At 41.5% G+C, this 20,973-nt stretch overlaps 1 protein-coding gene across 1 annotated transcript in view; it reads right to left on the bottom strand.

The window, feature by feature from the left end:
- The window catches only part of WDFY2 (WD repeat and FYVE domain containing 2), a 165,103-nt gene that overhangs the window by 39,620 nt on the left and 104,510 nt on the right, over positions 1-20,973 (bottom strand). The window contains exon 4 of the mRNA XM_055335960.1: positions 5,608-5,662. Coding sequence (XP_055191935.1) covers positions 5,608-5,662 — 55 coding nt within the window. The remainder of the gene's footprint in view (positions 1-5,607; positions 5,663-20,973) is intronic.

Below are 20,973 nucleotides of genomic sequence, written 5' to 3' on the forward strand. Positions count from 1 at the left end.
TGTAATTCCTTTTATATATTGTTGGATTTTTGCTTCTTTATGTTGTTGGGATTTTTTAAAGGATCTCAACATCTAAGTTCGTGAGTGTTACTGGTCTGCAGTTTTCCTTTCTTGTAAAGTCTCCGGTTTTCGTATCACTGATTGTTTTTTTTTTTTAAATGTTTGTTGAGGGAAGAGTTACCATTTAAACCATCTTAGAGAGTAGAATTCAGTGGTTTCTCGTATATTCACAGTGTCGTACAATCGTCATGCAAAAAATGTTCCATTTAGAGAACATTTTCGTCACCCCAAAAAGAAACCCACATCCCCACTCCCCTTCCCCTATCCCTGGGCGACCACTAGTTATGCTCCGTCTCGATGAATTCCTCTATTCTTTTTTTGAAGATTATTTGTTTATTAGAGATGGAGAGACTGCACAAGGGGGGTGCAGAGAGGGAGGGAGAAGCAGATTCCCTGCCGAGCAGGGAGCCTGATGGGGGCTCGACCCCACAACTAAAGACCCCAAGTTCATGACCTGAAGCCAGATGCTTAACCAACTGAGCCACCCAGGTGCCCCTCCCCTATTCTTGACATTTCATGCAAATGTATTCATACAAAGTGTGGTCCTTTAGGTCTAGTTTTTTTCACTTAACATGTTTTCAAGGTTCATCCATGCTGCAGCATGTATCAATACTGCATCCCTTTTTTGTGGCTAAAAAATAATTCATTTTATTGATGCACCATATTTTAACCACTCATCCATTCGTGGACATTTTGGTTGTTTCCAATTTTATGACTCCCGTGGAAGACGCTGTTATGCACAATGGTATGCAAATAGGTTTGAATCCCCGCTTCCATTTCTTTTGCGTGTAAACCTGGGATACTCCTTGGTTGGTCCTGATGTAGATACTGCTGAATCCGATTTACCAAAGGTTCGCTTAGAGTTTCTGCATCTGTTCTTTCTTTCTTTCTTTTCTTTTTTTTTTTTTAAGATTTTATTTATTTATTTATTCATGAGAGATCCAGAGAGAGAGGCAGAGACACAGGCAGAGGGAGAAGCAGGCTCCCTGTGGGCAGCCCGACGTGGGACTCGATCCCGGGACCCTGGGGTCACGCCCCGAGCCCCAGGCACGGAGCCACCCAGGTGCCCCTGCATCTGTTTTCACGGGGAAGGTTGGCCTGTGCATTTCTTTTCTTGTTTTGTCTTTGCCTACCTTTAGCATCAGGTAATGCTGACTTCAAAAATCAGTTGGAAAGTCTTTTTCTGAAAGAGTTTGTGGAGAGTTTGTATTATTTCTTCCTTAAATGTCTGATAAAATTCACCAGTAAAGCCATCTGGACCTGGGGTTTTCTTTGTGGGAAGGTCTTAGTTATAAAGCAATCTCTTTGGCAGATACAAGGTTATTAGGGTTATCTCTTTCTTCCTGAATGACCTTTCACAATTTTTACTTTCCAAAGATTCCTTTCACTGAGATTGTCAAATTTATTTGCATAAAGTCGTTCACGAAATTCCTTATTATCCTTGAATGTCCCCACAATCTCTAATAGTATCACTTCCCTTGTTCCTGATACTGGTAACTTGCATCTTCTCTCTCTCTCTCTTTTATTGTTCTGCTAAGTCCGGCCAGAGGTTTATCACGTTTATTTATCTTCTCAAAACACAACAGTTTTCGGTGTCACTGATGTTTCTTTATTTTCTGTTTTTCTATTTTATGGACTTCTGCTATGATCTCTCTTCTCTCTGCTTAGCTCCTGTTCCTACTTGTTCTTCTGTTTCTGTTTTTTTGATGTAGAAACCAAGGTCGCTGATTTGGGGCCTTTCCTCTCTTCTAACGTAGGGGTTTAGTGCTCTACATTTCCCCTCAGGTACCACGTTAGCAGCGTACCATGGAGTGTGGTACGTTACTTCCATTTTGACTTCTTCTTTGACCCATGGATTATTCAGACGGCCCGTCGTTGTTCAGCTTCCTAACATCGGGGATTTTCCAGAGACCTTTCTGTTATTGACTCCTGCTTCAATACCCTTTTGACCAGAGAACACACCTTGCATGACCTGAATTCTTCCAGATTTACTCAGACCCATTTTATGGCCCAGAATGTGGTCTACCTTGATAAAGGCTCCGTGTGAAGTTGAAAACAATGTGTCTCCTGCTTTAGTTGAATGGAACGTTCTGCAGATGTCAATGAGAGCAAGCTGGCTGTATACGGTGCAAGCCTTTTATACCTTACTGATTTCTGCCTACTTATTCTGTCAATTATTGCTCCATATCCCATCAATTATTAAGAGGAGTACTAAAATTCCCGACTAAATTTGAGGATGTGTCTCTTTCTCCTCGTGCAGTTTCGCTGGGTTTTGCTTCACATGTTTCAAAGCTTATGCTTATTAAGAGGCTGAACATTCAGGATAGTTATGCCCTCCTCAAGGACTGACCCTCTAATCATTATGAAATAATCTCTGGCAATATAATCCCTTATCCCTGAGGATATTCTTTCCTCTGAAGTCTGCTTTGACTACTACGAGCACAGCCACTCCAGCCTTCTTCTGACTAGTGTTTGCATGGAATATTTTTTGCTACCCTTTTATTTGTAACTGCTTTATGTCTTTATATTTAAAGTGCATTTCTTGGGCAGCCCCGGTGGCTCAGCGGTTTAGCGCCGCCTTCAGCCCAGGGCGTGATCCTGGGGACCCGGGATCGAGTCCCGCGTCAGGCTCCCTGCGTGGGGCCTGCTTCTCCTTCTGCCTGGGTCTCTGTGTCTCTCTCTCTCTCTCTCTGTCTCATGAGTAAATAAATAAAATCTTTTAAAAAAAAATAAAGTGCATTTCTTAGGTGGTTTATATTTGGGTCTCCTTTATTCACTCAATCTGATGGCCTCTGTGTCTTTCATGAATAAATAAATAAAATCTTTTTAAAAAATCTGATGGCCTCTGCCTTTTAATTGGCCTTAGACTACAGACATTTAATATTATTGATAACTGTTAGGTTTGAATCCATCACCTTGCTATTTGTTTTTCATTTTCCCACGTGTTCTTTTTCCTCTTACTCTTTTTTTTGGGGGGGGGGTGTTGAGAATGATTTTAATGATTCAACTTTATCTCCTTGGTTGGCTTACTAATTGTAACTTTCTGAGTTGTTATTTTATGGTTGCTTTAAGGCCAGGAGTTTACATCTTTAACTTATCACAGTCTTCCTTCGAGTGATGATCATCACCTCAGGTGCAGAGCAAGAGTCTTACGAATAGTCTACTTCCATTGCTCCCCACGTCTTGGCTTTTGTTAAGTTACTGATGTCGAACATCTTAATTTCACGTTATGACCCTCATGCTACTTTATTATTATTTTTAGTTAAACAGCAAATTATCTCTTCATAAGATTTAAGTAACAAGAAAAAAATCTTGTAGTAACCATGCCTGGTACTCTTCATCCTTTTGTGTAGTAGATTCCTATTTTCCTTTGGCCTCATTTTCTTCCTTCCTGAAGAACTTCCTTTAACATTTCCTTTAGTGCAGGTCTACGAGTTCTCTTCATTTTTTTATGCCTGAAAAAATCATTTCACCTCCATTTTTGACATCTGTTAATATTTACTCATAGTGGATTAATTCCTTTAATTCTTATAATTTTATTTTTAGTATTATGTATTCATTTTAAGTAAGGCTTGTTTTTGCTGCAGGATCTTTGTGTGACTTATTTGCTGAGGAGAGCTTTCAAATTTACTTCTAGCAGGTACCATCAAGATACCACTGGCCCAGGACCAATTTTTAGGTTGAGTTTCTAAGCTGGAGCTTCTAGCACCACATGAATGATTGAAATTTGTAATCTAAATCCAAAATCTTAGGTTGCAGTTCTCATTTATCTGGAAGACTCCTCCCTTCTATCCAGATTCGAGATCAGGAATAAAGTACGCTACAGTCTTCTGGGCCACTAAGTGCACTGTTTTGGTCCTCTCTTTTTCATGGGGATATAGCCCTTTATGGATTTCATCTTTATATGAAAATATGAGTTGCAACTCCCCAACTCATTCAAGCCCTGGGCCTCATCTCCTGTCCCTAAGGGAATGTTCATACAAAAGCTTCTAGCTATCAGAAGTTCTATTTTTCTCCCCAAGATAGCTGCAATGTCGGGTAGTATGCATATCACTTTGAGTTCTCTCTCTGCTTCTGGTACGTGAGACTCTCCTTCTTGTTTCTCTCCTGGGCTTAGTATTCCATAAAATGAGATTTAATGACAACTGGGATTTCGAAATGTCTTGGTAAGCTGAGATGATGGACTAAATAAAATGAGATGGTGAATAATGTGCAGTCCAGTATTTAGGCTAAAACAACTCCTTCCCCCTCAAAAAAGCAACGGCTTCAAAAGTATAGGAGTTATGGCCTAATAAAACTTAAGTGAGAACCATTAAGGGGTTTGAGTTGAGCCCACAGGATAAAGTGGCTGTCAGAAGGTTTGCCCTGTATAGTGGGACAGTGACCAGGATAGGAAGGAAATACCATTTTATAGTTATATTACATATATATATATTATCTACTGTATAACAAATTACACCAAAACCTAATGGCTTAACACAGTAATTATTTATTATCTCAGAGTAGTTAGTTTCTCTGGCTCCAACAGGCTGAACGAACACCAACAGGGGAACAGTCTAGTATTGATAATACAACATTTTAGTGACCTGGTTACCGGCGTGTAACCCCCACATAATCATAAAGTGCTTATAGGCAGATACTATACATGTCTTGTTCCCTATTATAATCCTCAATTACTGGAACCCAGTACATACTGAATGAATACTTGTAAGTGTCATGTGAAAAAGATTAAAGAATAAATCCATAGGGAAATGAACTTTGGCTCAAAATCTAGAAATAAAGGACTTAATGCTACAAATTTCACAAAATCAGGATGGGCTGCTAGGTAGGTCTCTGGAGGTATCAGAAGAGAGTCTGGATGATTATCATGCAGGAGGGAGGAAGTCAAGAAATGTGGATGAAATAACCTCTAAGTCTTAAAAGATCCACCTCCAATGTTCTGATCCCATAACATTATTTTTTTTTAAAGATTTTATTTATTTATTCATGAGAGACACACAGAGAGTGAGAGAGAGAGAGAGGCAGAGACACAGGCCGAGGGAGAAGCAGGCTCCCTGTGGGGAGCCCGACGTGGGACTTGATCCCAGGACCCCAGGGTCACGCCCTGAGCCGAAGGCAGATGCTCAACCCCGGAGCCAGCCAGGGGTCCCAGATCCCATAACATTATTGATCTGGATGAAGAAACCATTCCAGAAAATGGCTCCTGACCCATCTATGGCACCCTGCCAGTGTTGACACAGTGAGACCGCAATTCCTTTCCCTTAAACAACATAAAATGAAACGAGCCCCAAGTAAAGTCGCTCACCCCAACACTGCCCCCATCTCTGTGCATGCTGCGCGGCTCTGGGGCAGTTGGGATAGCAGGGAGACCACGGGCAAAAGCTAGAGGTTCTGGAGTCACGACGACCTGGTCTGGTTCTGCACTTTATCAGCTACAGGCCCACAGGGAGGTCACCCAACCTCATGAGGGTCCCCCGACTAGTGCAAAGTGAAGCCATCAAGGAACATTTCAAAGTCGAGGGAAAAACACCGTTCTCTCATTCCTACCTTGATAGTTTTTCACGGGAGTCATCTTGTTATAATCTTCTGATAAAATAAACTCCTGTGAAAAGAGAAGAAAAAGATGAAGCAAAAAGAAATTCTTTGAGTAACTGTGGCGATAAAACCAGATTGCACGAAGACACGTAATCACAGAACTACAGCCAATGCTAGTATTTTGCCAATCGGCTCCGCATTTCTGCACGTCTTTAAAAGTAACAATCGTAAATATGATCCAATACAATTATAACTTGTGACACTGGAGTGGAGGGTTGTTTTTTTTTTGAGTATGCGTGAGAAGAAAACTGGATCCAGGTCAGCCTTGACACTGGTCAAGTTTGAAGATAATTCTCATTCAAATTGCTATAGCTAAACATCTGCAAAGAGACGGCAATCCTCTCCTGGAGAAGCCGATTAGGTACCCTGAAGGTTCTGTGTCTGGTGTCAGTGACTTACTTCTCACGATAGCTTCGCAAGGCTATCTCCCGGCATCGCTACGTCATCGCTACGTCCCTACCGTACAGGGCACAACGTCTTCGTAAGGTAACATCGCTAAGTACCAGCCAAACGGTAAGTGAAAGGCGCCTCCGAATCGCGTGAGATGGATCTGGACGTCAAATCTACTCAAAAATAGTCGCTGTGTAACGTACTGCACACATTCTTTGTGAGGACACACGCAACGTGAGTGGGTGAGCTGGTGTGAGAGCGCGTGTGCGTGCTTCGCCGAGGCAGCTATCGCTCAAGGACGTGTGTGCAGAAGCCGACCAAGTGCTGATAAGCTCCAGCCGGGTGGTGAGTCCTTGAGCAGCTCAGATGCAAAATATCCGTATATTCTGAAGCCGTAAGTCGTCAAACATAAGGGAAGCCGCAGAGGATAATAAATTGATGCCTTCATCCGAGCTTAGAAACAGAACAATGAGTCTTTTCAAAACATTCGGAGGCTTCCAGATTCTTTCCTCCAGGCCTTACAGGAAGGCGTGTGGGAGGACACATGTGTACACTCCTTAATTGCTATCTGGCTATTTACTGAGCTCATACAGCGCAACCCTGTAGAAGAAAACACTTATTTTGTTGTTTCTGTGGCAGACGCCACAGAGGAGTGCGAGGCGGTGCGGGCCCGCGGGGGGCCCAAGGCCCGCGGGTGTTCACTGTGCTACCGGGTCCCCCTTAGGAAGCTCGGCTACAAAATGGATTTTCTTCCCCCAGATTTTCTCGGTACAAACATTATTCAACTTGTCACCTCTTCTGTCCCTATCCGTCCTCCTTTAGGAGGTGGCAGCACGCTCGTTGCTTATTTCGGGAGTCAGACCGACGACGAAGGGAGCGGGCGAATCTTTAAGAAGAGTGAAGTCGTTCTGCGGTCGGTGAGGAGCCGGGGGCGGGAGAGCGGGCCGCGGCCCCAGCAGGGGCTACCCGATCCCCCGGCCGCGCAGCGGGCCCCGGAGCCCCACACGGAGCCCCACACGGAGCCCCACACGGAGCCCCACACGGGCGAGGAGTCCATCACAGGCCGCTGCTGGGCGCCGGGCTCGGCGGGGGGGCGGCTGCCCTAGGCCCAGGCCGTGCCCCCGGGGCCCGGGATCGAGTCCTCCCTGCGGGCGGCCTGCTTCTCCCTTCTCCCCCTGCCTGGGTCTCTGCCTCCTCTGGGTCTCTCAGGAATAAATAAATAAAATCTTAAAAAAAAAAAAAAAAAAGACCGCTGTTAGTTCGACGAGTGTTTTCTGAGGTCAGAGAGTCCATGCGTTACTCTGACGACTCTGAGACGGTTCCGGCGTGGGCCGAAGTTCGCCCCGCGCCTCTGAGGACAAGGCGGGTACAAACTGGAACAACTGCACGCGGATCTGTGCTTAGAACCGACATTCGACAGTTGACATAACACGGTAAAATGACCAGTTCAACGCACTGGTACACTGGATTTTTTGTTCATTTGCTTTTCCTATGAAAATAGAAACACACGATCATGGAGAAAATTCGGGACATTTTGTCAGCCTTTTTTCTTCTTATTTTCTTGATCAAAGAAAAACTGTTATTTTAAAGAAATGTAAGAGAGACGGGCACTCAAAGTCCCTCGTGATATGGTTTCTCAGAGGTGACTACTATAAAAAGTATCATTGGACTAATAGACGTGATAAAATATTAATACTTTTAAAAATTCCGCTTAATTTAAATTCTGCTATGGCTAACACAGTGTTAGGTCACGGTACAGCGCAGTGCAGCGACTCAGCCCCTGCACACACCACCCGCTGCCCGCACAAGCGCCCTCCTCACCCCCACCGCCAGTTCCCTCGGCCCTCCCCACCCCTCGGTCACCATCACTGCCTTCCCTGCAGTTAAGAGTCTGCTTCTTGGTTTGTTTGGTCTTTTCCTTTGCACGTTTGTTTTGTTTCTTAAATTCCACATATGAATAAAATCACATGGCGTCTGTCTTTCTCCGACTAAAAATGCTAATTCTAACAATGCCTTTTTCTGTTAACACATCACGAATCATTCCACATGAGTACATGTTCATCAACCTCATTCTCTTTAATGCCTGCAGATGACGTGCAGTAACGGTCTTCTACTGCTAAATGCTTACATTTCCAGTTTTCCTTATTAAAAATATTACATGAAATACATTTTACCTTTTTATATCTCTAACAATATTTCAATGAAATAAAGTGCTAGAATTGTTGGATCACAGGGTGTGACCATGTAAAATTTGATAGACACTGCCCAACTGACTTTTTAAAAGATTCTTATCTATTAACACTCACAAACAATACAGTGCGTAAGCGTGGCTGCACTTTGGAGTATTTTGCTAGGTCTAACCAAAGTTCAGTGCATCAAAATGTAAACGTTAAACATTCTTTTAAAAATCCATCTATTAGGGGGATCCCTGGGTGGCGTAGCAGTTTAGCGCTGGCCTCCGGCCCAGGGCGCGATCCTGGAGACCCGGGATCGAGTCCCACGTCAGGCTCCCTGCATGGAGCCTGCTTCTCCCTCTGCCTGGGTCTCTGCCTCTCTCTCTCTCTGTGTAACTATCATTAAAAAAAAAAAAAAAAAGAAAAAATTAAAAAAAAAATCCATCTATTAGGCAGCCCCCGTGGCTCAGCGGTTTAGCGCTGGCTTCAGCCCAGGTTGTGATCCTGGGGTCCCGGGATCGAGTCCCGCGTCGGGCTCCCTGCACGGGGCCTGCTTCTCCCTCTGCCTGTGTCTCTGCCTCTCTCTCTCTCTCCTCTCTGTGTATTCTCATGAATAAATAAATAAATAAAATCTTTTAAAAAAATAAAAATCCATCTATCTTACTTCTTTACATTCAGCTGCCCACGTATCTATCATCCTAACTTTTTTTGATGCTTAATTTTTTTTAGAGCATTTTTAAATTCACAGCAAAACGGGGAAGAAGACACAGAGATTCTTCACATGCCCCCTGCTCCCCTCCAAACAGCCTCCCGCATTAACACCTCGCACCACAGCGATGCATTTATTCCCACTGATGAACCTACCCGGACACATCATTTTCCCCGTCCAGACCCCACAGTCTAATTTCGGGTCTTTGGTAAGTGCATACGGACGCGTACCCACTATTACGGCGTCATGTGGAGTTATTTCTACCGTCCTAAAAAATCCTCTGTGCTCCTCTATTCATCCTTCTGTTCCCACCTAACCCCTGGCACCGCGGATCTTCCCACGGCCTCCAAAGATTCGCCCCTTCCAGACTGTCACAGGGCTGGAGCCAAGCAGTATGCAGCCATTTCAAATTGGCTTCTTTGACTTAGTTAGTACTTTCCATGTCTTTTTACGACTTGATAGCTCATTTCTTTCTAGCACTGAATAATATTCCACTGACTGGATGTACCACGGTTTATCCTTTCAGGTACACGACATCGGTTGCCTCCGAATTCTGTCAGTTATCAATAAAACTGCTATAAACAAATAGCTGTGCGCAGGTTTCTGTACGGACATTAAGTTTTCAACTCCTTTGGATAAAAAGCAAGGATGGGGGATCCCTGGGGGGCGCAGCGGTTTGGCGCCTGCCTTTGGCCCAGGGCGCGATCCTGGAGACCCGGGATCGAATCCCACGTCGGGCTCCCGGTGCATGGAGCCTGCTTCTCCCTCTGCCTGTGTCTCTGCCTCTCTCTCTCTCTCTCTCTCATAAATTAATTAATTAATTAATTAATTAATTAATTAAAAAAAATAAAAGCAAGGATGGCTGGGCCGTGTGGCTCGAGTACGTCTAGTTTTAAAACAACGACCAAGGTGGCCACGACTGTGCGTTTCCACCAGCAATGCTGCTCCCCATCCCTGGCAGCATTCGGTGGGGTCGGGGTTCTGGATGGCAGCCACTCTACTACGTGTGTAGTATCTCACTTTAATTTGCACTTCTCTGATGACGTGGGATATGGAGCGTCTTTTCACACGCTTGCCGTCCCTGCAGATCTTCTTGGCTGAGGTGTCTGTTAAGGTCTTTTGGCTCAGTTTTAATCTCTTATTGTTGAGTTTTAGGAGTTCTTCGTTTACTTTGGATAACTCCTTTTACCAGATTTATCTTCTGCAAATATTTTCTCTCATTCTGTGGCTTGTCTTTTTATTCACTTCACAGTGTGCTTTGCGGAAAAGAAACGTTCCATTTTAATGAAGCACAGTTTATCAGCTCTTGCCTTCATGGATCATTTCCTATGCTATAGTATCTAAGAAGTCATCAACAAACCCAAAGTCATCTAAATTTTCTCCTATGTTATCTTCTAGGAGTCTTAGAGTTTTGCATTTTACTTTTAGGGTCTGTGAGTTATTCTGAGTTAAGTTTTGTGAAGGATGTGAGGTCTTGTCAGGTTTTATTTTTTCATGTGGATATCTGGTGGTCCCAGCATGATGTGTTGAAAAGACTACTTTTTCTCCATCGTATTGCCTTTGCTCATTTATGAGGGTCTATTTCTGGGCTCTCTATTCTCCACTCATCTACTTGCCTATTCTCTCACCCACACCACAGTATCTTGATTACTATAGCTCTGCAGTAAGTCCTGAAGTCGGGCAATGCCAATCCTCCAACTTTGTTCTTCTCCAGTATGTGCTGGCTTTTCTGGGTCTTCTGCCTCTCTATATAAACTTCAGAATCAACTTGTCAAGATCTATTAAATAACTTGTTGGGATTTTGATTGGGGCTGCACCGAATTTATAGATCAAATTGGGAAGAACTGACATCTTGATAAGATTGAGCCTTCCTATCCATGAAGGTGGATCTCTATTTGAATTTTTTTGAATTTTATTCATCAGAGTTTCATAACTTACTTCATATAGATCTTTTTTTAAAAAAGATTTTATTTATTTGAGAGAGAGAGAGAGAGAGTGAGCACAGGCAGGTGAGGGGAGGGTCAGGGAGAGGGAGAAGCAGGCTGCCCGCTGAGTGGGAAGCCCGATGCGGGGCTTGATCCCAGGACCCGAGCTGAAGGCAGACACTTAACCAGCTGAGCCTCCCAGGGGCCCCCATACAGATCTTACATATATACTAAGATATTTCATTTTTTGGGGGGGGTGCTAATGTAAATGATACTGTGTTTTTAATTTCCAGTTCCACTTGTTCATTATTGGTATACAAAAAAAAACCTGACTTTTATATATTAAAACTTTGTATCCTTGTGGTCTTGATATAATTGTTTATTAGTTCTAAGAGGTGGTTTGGATTTTTAGATTTTTCTACATTAGACAACCGTTTCATCTACAAAGAGTTTTCTTTCTTCCCAATCGGTATGCCTTTTGTTTTCCTTTTCTTGTTCTTCTGCATTAGCTAGAACTTCCAGGACAACGTTGAAAAGGAATGGTGAGGGGGTCATCCTTGCCTACAACCTGATTTTAGTGGGAGAGCTTCAGGCTTCTCACCACACCTAATCATTTTTAATGTTCACTGTAACAGATCAAACATTTCAGTATATATAAATAAAAAGTAATTATCTTCACTTTCTACCTCATCTCTTTTGAGGACACCCGTGTTAATAGTCTGGTGTCTCGTTTCACATCTTTCTTCTTCCTTTATCTTTTATATCAACACATGTAAATGTGTACAGGGTTTTTTATTTGTTTTGGTGCACAAAAATAGGGTGACACTATAGACATTACAACTTACTGTTTTCATTTAAAAATACATCAGAGCTATCTTTCCAGGGCAAAACATATGGTTCTAATTTATTCTTTCTGGTGGCTACCTTGGACTCCAAAACATGAATATGCCGTATTTTATTCATATACTCTCTGCTGAATAGACATTCTATTTGTCTTCTATTTTTTACTATTATAACAATACAGCACAAAATGTCTTTGGATGCACAAATACACGGATTAATATACAGGTTGAAAAGATCGCTAGCTCAAAGATGATAAACACTCTGCTAGACCTCACTTTCCAGAAGTATGCGGCATTTCAGTTCCCTACTCTCTGACCCTTATGCAACAGCCTATCTGCCCATAACTAATCAGCATTGGATATTACTCATCTTTTCAATTTTTTGCCAAATCGACGTGCAAAAAAACTACAACGCACTGCAGTTTAATATGCATTACCCTAAATGCTTATGAGCTAAAGCAAGTTTTATATATTTATTTGCCATATTCGTTTCTTGTTCTGTGAACTTCCTCCTTAAATCCTACCACGGCTTGGTTTTTCAAAGGGAGAGCGTGAGGCAAAACTTAAGTACTGCTGCTTTATTTGAAGGTGCAGGATCAGCAGTGTGAGCAAAGGAAAAGCAAAACGAAACAGAGAAGGTTCGGCTGTACATCACCCAGCCGGCCTGTATTTCCTAAGAAGCCCAGCTAGTTCTCTGGCATACAGGGAATCTCTAACAGACACAATTTAAACACCAGGCTTTGGAAGAATCCGCTGGAGGAAGGGATGGAGCGGGAATTTATCTGCCAGCTGTCTTCTCCCTTGCTTTAAATTTTGATCATGACTCCATGGGACCTTAGCTTCCCCCTCCTTCTGGAAGGTTATAGGATCTGGTCTTGTTAACAGTCCCCGGGAAGTCAGGTCTTAGGCTTTGCAAGTGCTGTGCTTCACACAATTCAGAAAGTTGCTGAGGAACCACAGAGCTATTTTCCTTAGGTTTTTATTTAGAGACAGTGAAGCGCAGTGGCTACGAGTTAAGAGCTTAGGAACTGGAGCCAAACTGTCTGGTTTAGATCCTGGCTAAAACATGCACTAGTGACACGGTCTGGGGCGAGCTGCCCAAGGGCTCTGCGCTTCAGTTTCCATTTCCATAACAGCAATGGCCTCAAAAGACCGTGGTGAGGATTTGGTTAATACTCACAAAGCTTTTAAAGCAGTGCCTGGCACATAGTAAGTTCTCTATGAGAGTGAAGTAAAATAAATGAATGCTACTTTGGTAAAATGAATTAAGGAGTTTTTCTTAAAAAAAAAAAACACTTCTGGAATACACTGAAGTTTAATCAAAGAATTAGAGAGAATTTGGCTATAAAATACTGAATGCCTGGTTTTTAAAAATAGCAGCTCTTTCAGAACTTTTCTAATTTCTCTTATAGTTACGAGTCTCATAAGCTTTCTTACCCCTCTTGGGCCAAATTTATTAATTTCTATTTTATTATAAAATCATCCACCTCCCTTAGGTTTTCAAATATATTACTGTGGAACTAACATAATACTGTTGATTCCTTTTAACTGTCTTTCATATAAAGGTAGTTCTGCTAAAAGAGTTTTCTTTTCATTTTCATGTGAATTTGTTTCAACAGGACTGGTAAATCACAGAACAACTGGAGCCCAGCTCACACTTCACATCACTTCTACATGGTTTTGTCCAGAAGCACAAGAGGAGCACAGAGAACAAACCAGCTCTGTAGGAGAACATAAGACAGAGACACACGTCTCCGACATCCACGGCCACCCGGTGCGCCACCGTCGGACAGCCACACCGACCCACGTCTGGCGTTAGAACTTGGCTTCGGATTTCAGAGAACCTCTCCCACCATTTCAAAATAACTCACGAGCTGCGATCCTTCTGAGGCCCACTTCCACGAGCAAACTTCAGGTCTTTTTATTTTTATTTTATTTTTATTTTTTTAATTTATTTATGATAGTCCCAGAGAGACAGAGAGAGAGAGAGAGAGAGAGAGAGAGAGAGAGAGGCAGAGACACAGGCAGAGGGAGAAGCAGGCTCCATGCACCGGGAGCCCGACGTGGGATTCGATCCCGGGTCTCCAGGATCGCGCCCTGGGCCAAGGCAGGCGCCAAACTGCTGCGCCACCCAGGGATCCCACTTCAGGTCTTTTTAAAGGGAAAGTGCCCCAGATGCCATGTTTCCGTACTCCGTCATGCAGCAGGGCTACACCTGTGTTACACGTTTATGAGCGTCCCGTGTTTATTCTTGAGGTCCCACGGACTAAGCTGTATGTGTGTGAGTGTGCGTGTGCGCGCGCTCATGCGTGTGTTTTTAACAATGTTTTTGAGTACTGTGTTCCTTTTTTTTTAATTTTTATTTATTTATGATAGTCACAGAGAGAGAAAGAGAGAGAGGCAGAGACATAGGCAGAGGGAGAAGCAGGCTCCATGCCGGGAGCCCGACGTGGGACTCGATCCCGGGTCTCCAGGATCGCGCCCTGGGCCAAAGGCAGGCGCCAAACCGCTGCGCCACCCAGGGATCCCCGAGTACTGTGTTCCTAACCTCATTTTCCCCTAAGCCTTTTACAGCTTTTATTGTGCAATTCTACATAGTGCAGTGACTTTTCAAAATATGCTGCATTATAGCAGAAATGACTGGTTATATACATAATGTGGTTATACTTCTTTCCTTATGCTTAATATTAGTACTGCGATTATTATTCTTATTGCTTGTTTTCCTACATGAGATATGCCAAAGAATTTATATATTTTATCAGTACTTTCTAAAACTCAGCTTTTGGTTTTTATTGACTGTCCTTTTGTTTTCTCTTTAATTTCAGGACTCATTTTTATAATTCTTCCAATCTTCTTGTGTATTTTATCACTTTTGTATGACTTAAATTGAATGCTTAGATTCACATGTACAACAACTTTTTATTTTAAGGTAGTATTTTAAGGTAAAAATCTCTTAATATAGGTTTGACTGTATACCATAGGTTTTAATACAAAGTGGTTCTCCTTTAAAATGATTTCTGTGTTCAAAATAAATAAAATAAAATAAAATAAAATAAAATAAAATAAAATAAAATAAAATAAAATGATTTCTGTGGGCAGCCCAGGTGGCTCAGCGGTTTAGCGCCTGCCTTTGGCCCAGGATGTGGTCCTGGAGTCCTGGGATCGAGTCCCACGTCAGGCTCCCTGCATGGAGCTTGCTTCTCCCTCTGCCTGTGTCTCTGCCTCTCTCTCTCCCGGTATCTCTCATGAATAAATGAATAAAATGTTTAAAAAATAAAATAAAATAAAACGGTTTCTGTATTTTACGCATTTCAGGAATATATTTTACATATACTTATTTACTTTTTCAATTAGGACATTACTTAGAATAAAATGCTTAATTAGCAAGCAGTTAAATTTATGGCTTTTTGTTGCTGCTTTCCTTTCATTTATAGTTAGCAAACATAGTATCTTTACTTTTCAAAATTCACTAAGATTTTTCTCTTAGTCAAGATATTCATGGTTTTGTAAATGTTCTATAGATATAAGAAAAAATGCATTTTATCCAAGGTTCTAGATCTACCTGTATATCTATTCAATGAAATGATGATAGTTTTCAAATACTCTGTATTTTCACTTTTCTTGCCAACTCGAATTTCACATTCAGAAATAGATGTACTAAGAAATGTGCTTTTTTTTTAGAAATGTGTTTCATTTTAAATTTTTATTATTCTGACTAAAAAGTAATATGATACAGATAAACTTAACACTATCAGGAAGGAAAATTTAAATAGTCATACTTCTGCCAAACAGTGCTAATTACTACTAATATTTATATTATTTTGCTTTTCCATCTTTTCTCTTGTATTCATAAAAACACATTAGACTGGAATAGTAGTACCAGTGATAGTGTTCTGTAGCTCTCCTTTTTAACTTAACATTATTGCATGAGCATTTCAAATGTCATTAAATATTTTTTGAAAAATGCATGTTTAATGGCCACACGATATTTCACTGGAAGGCTGCATAAGATTTTATCTAATTAGCCTCTGACTGTTAACATTTCTAGGACACCCACGTTTTTACTCTTATAAAAATAATTAAGATAATATTTATTCTTATAAATAACCTTGTTTTCATGGTTATTTTCTTTGGATAGTCTTCTAGACATGTAGAGTTATGGATATAAAGATACAAATACTTCTCGCTCTAGTTACAGATGAACAACACTTTTTTCTAAATAGTTAATGCCAATTTGTCTCCTCTAACAGTGTACAAGACAGACCGTTTTATTCAATGCCAGCCAATGTATATAAAAAAGTCGATATTACTCAGGCAAAAATAAAATTTTTAAAAACTTCACACATTAAAATGTTTATTAGCCCTTAGTATTTCCTTTTATGACTATTCTACTATCTACAGGATTTTAGTACTTTTCTTATCTATTGGCATATGCTTGTCATCAAGTGAAGATATTAACCTTCCTCTGTCATATTTTAAGCAACAATGTATCATTTTCTTTTAAAATTATTTAAATAGCTTTTTTACACCAAGAAGTTTTGAATTTTATGCAAATACTGTATCTTCCTTTGTGATTTGCATTGTTTTAAGCTTACAACATTCTGCCTGATGGAGACTGTTTATAAATGTCCACTCTAGTCATTTCTGATGCTTTGTTTCTCTTTTTTAAGGTGCTACTTTGTACATCAAAGCGCTTGTAAGACATGAGATGAGGATTAAAATCGATGCTTTTCTTTAAAGCAAGCCAACTGCTTTGGCTCCCTTTATTTAACAACTTTTCTCACCCACGACTGACTTGTGAGGTCTTCTTTCCCATAGTCTATGTTCTTGTATATAATTGGGTCTGTTCGGGAGTTACCTTACTCTGCTCTATTGACCTCCTCTTCTACTCTTGAGTCAAAATGAAAATGATTTAATTACTGCAGATATAAAATGTGTGTTAACACAGAGGTAATGTGTCTCCTAGTTTCTCTTCTTAAAAAAATGTGGCTTGATGATTATTAGAATAATCTTTTTACATAAAAAGAAAAATCACACAAGAATTCTAATTGGAATTGCATTAAGCCTCTAAATTCAGGAAGAATTGACCTTCCCAAGTCTTCTTTTATGTACGTTAGTATATATATTTTTTAATAATTTTCTTTGGCTATATTTCACATATTTCTTTTTGAGATCGTTTTTTAAGAGTTCTGTCGCTAACTTCTGTGAATGGGATTGTTTTCCATTACTCAGTAGACCCTGAGTGAAGAAAAAGGCAGACTCACAGGTGTTACTTCTGGATTAACACTGGAAAAACAGTGATACCACAGTTGCTGGAGACACACTATGGATCCACTAAAAACCTTGATTTGTGGCAGTTACAGCGAGGTGATCAATACCGGACAGAGCGCTTGGTTAAATGGGATCTTTAACTCAGTTGTAACTCCAAAGGCAGAATGGAGCACTATGCTATGCTTAAGATTTAGAAGGAAAGGAAAAGGCATGTTTCAGATCAAATTAAGCAGGAAAAAAAAAATGGCAAGACAGGTTAAGGTCCCAGGTTATGGGCTATTATTAACAGCCAGTGCTTTAAGCTGAAGGTGGAATAAAGAAATGGAGTAATACTATTAAGCTCCTCCGTACATTTGTCAACACGTTTTCTACTCTTCTTTGTCTCTCTGAATTCCTATGAAAACCAGGTCCTCCATAATGAGTCCACCAGAAGGTCGTATCACTTTACTTGGGCAACATCGTACTGCAGAGAAGTTGCCAGAATGCCCTGTCATCAGCGAGTGCACAACAGGGCCCGGGCCCGTGTATACACACGCCATTCTCAACTCTCATGTGGCAGGTTTCACAAGAACAGTAATTCCTTTCTGTTGGTTTCTAAGAATTTACCGTCACTTAGTTACCACGGCTCTTGTTTGGTAACGGAGGTCACCTCACCTGAGTCAAGTCGTTACTCAGTTTTTTGTAGTCTGATTAGAGGTCAACAGACAGCACTTTGTATTTTCACTAAAATGAAAGCTATGGTCTTGTTTTCTGGGGATCCTTAGACGCCTACACCTCACAAGTTCCCATGGTTGTCCTGGACTCTTCTACGAAATTCAGGGAGGTTATAACCCCTGGTGCTGTGACGTAGCTCCTGCTTCCACCCAGAGAACCAGGCGTGACAGGGGCACAGTGAGGTCCCGTGGTGGAAGGACTTAAAGCGTCTGCAGCCCCTGCCAAGACACCCAAACTTCACACACATGTCAAGGTGGCAGCCCCCACGCTGGGCCAAGCACATATCCTGACCAGTTTCCCCCCCTCCCTTCCTCCCTCTCTTCCTTCTTTGCTCTTTTTTCCCCCAAAAGTAATGTTCAACCACTGCAGAATATAAGAACCTGTTAGCAATCAATAATAATTAGGTTAGAAGGCAATGGGCTTGGCTCCGCTGCTATTTCCATGGTCACCTTACCTCTTCAGTAGGAGTTTACGGTAAAGGACAGCTACACGGCTTCTAAGCTCACAATTAAGTATTAAGGTGCAGTGAAAAAGGTCCTAAAGAATTCCAATAACAGAACCACAGTACCTTCTGCATAAAAAATACAGACATCAATTTTTAGTTGCTTGCTTTAATTGAAAGTTTGCCAATGGGGATCCCTGGGTGGTGCAGCAGTTTAGCACCTGCCTTTGGCCCAGGGCGCGATCCTGGAGACCCGGGACCGAATCCCATGTCGGGCTCCCGGTGCATGGAGCCTGCTTCTCCCTCTGCCTGTGTCTCTGCCTCTCTCTCTCTCTCTCTCTGTGACTATCATAAATTAAAAAAATAAAATAAAATAAAATCTTTCTTAAAAAAAAAAGTTTGCCAATGATCTCTTGTTTCTTAAAATATAGCACTACTTTAGGGAACAGAAATATATTCTAAAATTAGATTATTAACTACTGACTCCTTGTTGTGTTTGTTGTGTAACAGAGCATATAAACTGATTTAATGCTTGAGAAATCTAATTCTTATGAATAAAACGGAATTAGAGTCTCTGTGTAAGTTTTCCTCTCCTCCCAGAAAAAATACATTTCAAACTCTTAACCTAGCCCAGACGCCTTAAGTAAGAATGAAAGGAGGAATGACGTCATCTTCTTAACTATCCAGCAAAAGCACCACAAAGACAGCTCTGGGGCACTCCGATGTGTACCTATGTGAAGTCACTAAGAGAGAGAGGAGCCAGGCATGTAAGAGGCTTTGTGAACACAGAGGCGCTACATTCCTGGTTGGAAACAAAGGTGTCTCCATTCTGTACCTGCCTCCATAAAAGAGAAATTGATTTGGGAACGCAAACTGGTGCGGCCATTGTGGACGACAGTGGGGAGGTTCCTCGGAAAATTAAAAATAGAGCTACCCTACGATCCATTAATCACACTGCTGGGTATTTACCCAAAGAATATGAAAATACTAATTTGAAAGGATACAGGCACCCCTCTGTGTATTGCAGCATTATTTACCGTAGCCAGATTATGGAAGCAGCCAGGTGTCCATCAGCAGTTGAATGTACACACACACACACACACACACACACACACACTGGGATATTATTCAGCCACAAAAAATAATGAAATCTTGCCATCTTGCAACAACATGGCTGGATCTACAGGGTATAATGCTAAGCAAAATAAGCCAGAGACAGACAAATACCTTTTGATCTCAACTCATATGTGGAATTTAAGAAACAAAACGAATGAACAAAGGAAAAAAACAAAAGACAAACTAAAAAGCAAACTCTTAACTATAGAGAACACACTGATGGCTATGGCGGGGCGGGGGTGGATGGGTGAAATAGGTGATGGGGCTAAGGGCACACTTCTCATGATGGGCATGAGTAACATATGGAACTGCTGAGATGATACACCTGAAGCTAATATCGCACCACGTTAACTACACTGGGATTAAAATAAAGGAGGGAAAAAAAGAAATCTAGTCTTCCATATCACTGCCAATTACATTTATGAAACCCTCAAGGAAAGTTGCTTATGAATTTTAGTGACTTTTGCAGATTAAATACTAAATATGGATTAAAAAAGAGAAAGAAATTGATTGAAAGCTGAAATCTCGTTGGAAGGCCCAATATTGGTAAAACTCTCATTTTGTATTTCCATATAAAATTCATTCTGCATCTACTTTAGAAATGTTCAGAAAAGTGTCAGATACATTACTTAAGGTCTCAATGGTCAATTTACATGAAGGTGACTGATTTTTTTTGTGTGGTAAAAACACGTAACATTAGTCGCCATCTTAATCATTTTAAAGTGTTTCATTCAATAGTGTTAAGTACATTCATACTGTTGTGAACACGTCTCTAGAATTTTTATCATCTTGCAAAACTAAAACTTTATACCCATTAAACATTAACTTCACCTCCGCCCTATCCTTGCTTCCTTGGTAACCACTTTCTGCTTTCTGTTTCTTTGATTTTGTTTCTTGTTTCTATGATACTTTAGATTTTTCTTATGACTGGAATCATACAGCGTTTATCCTTTTATGATTGGATTATTTCACTTAGCATAATGCCCTCGAGGTGCATCACTGTAGCATGTGACAGAATTTCCTTTTTTAAGGATGCATGATATTTTACTGTATGTACATATCACCTTTTCTTCTTTTTTTAAAGATTTTATTTATTCATGAGACAGAGAGAGAGAGAGAGAGAGAGAGGGAGAGGGAGAGGGAGAGGCAGAGACACGGGTGGAGGGAGAAGCAGGCTCCACGCAGGAAGCCTGATGTGGGACTTGATCCCGGGTCCCCAGGATCCCACCCTGGGCTGAGGGCGGCGCTAAACCGCTGGGCCACCCGGGCTGCCCTGAATCACGTTTTCTTTATCCCTCGACCTTTCAAAGGACATCTCTGGGCTGTCCTCAGCTCTTGCACATTGTAGGTCATGCTGCGATGAACGAGAGCGTGCAGGTGTCCTTGCAGATCTTGCTCTGAATTCTTTGGGGGCATATATTCATCAGTGGGATTGCTGGCTCACATAACAATTCTATTTTTAATTTCTAAGGACCTCTATACATAGAGGGTGACTGGTTTTAAATTCGGTGTTGGAAGCTACTAGGCACTACCTTTAAAACCACCTTCTTTTTTATTGTTTGGTTTCAGAAGGGACGGGACGGTGCCTCCGTTTTGCCTTGGCTCTCAGGTAGTCCAGAATCAAAGTCCATCTTAACCGTACAAACCGTGCTGGTCCTGTGATGTCCCCATGTGTGTGACCCGAGGTGCCACGCGGCGCTTGGCTGCCGGGAACTCAAGCCAGTGAAGGAGAGAG

This window comes from Nyctereutes procyonoides, unplaced genomic scaffold (genome assembly GCF_905146905.1).
Source record: "Nyctereutes procyonoides isolate TBG_1078 unplaced genomic scaffold, NYPRO_anot_genome, whole genome shotgun sequence".
NCBI classification, from domain to species: Eukaryota; Metazoa; Chordata; class Mammalia; order Carnivora; family Canidae; genus Nyctereutes; species Nyctereutes procyonoides.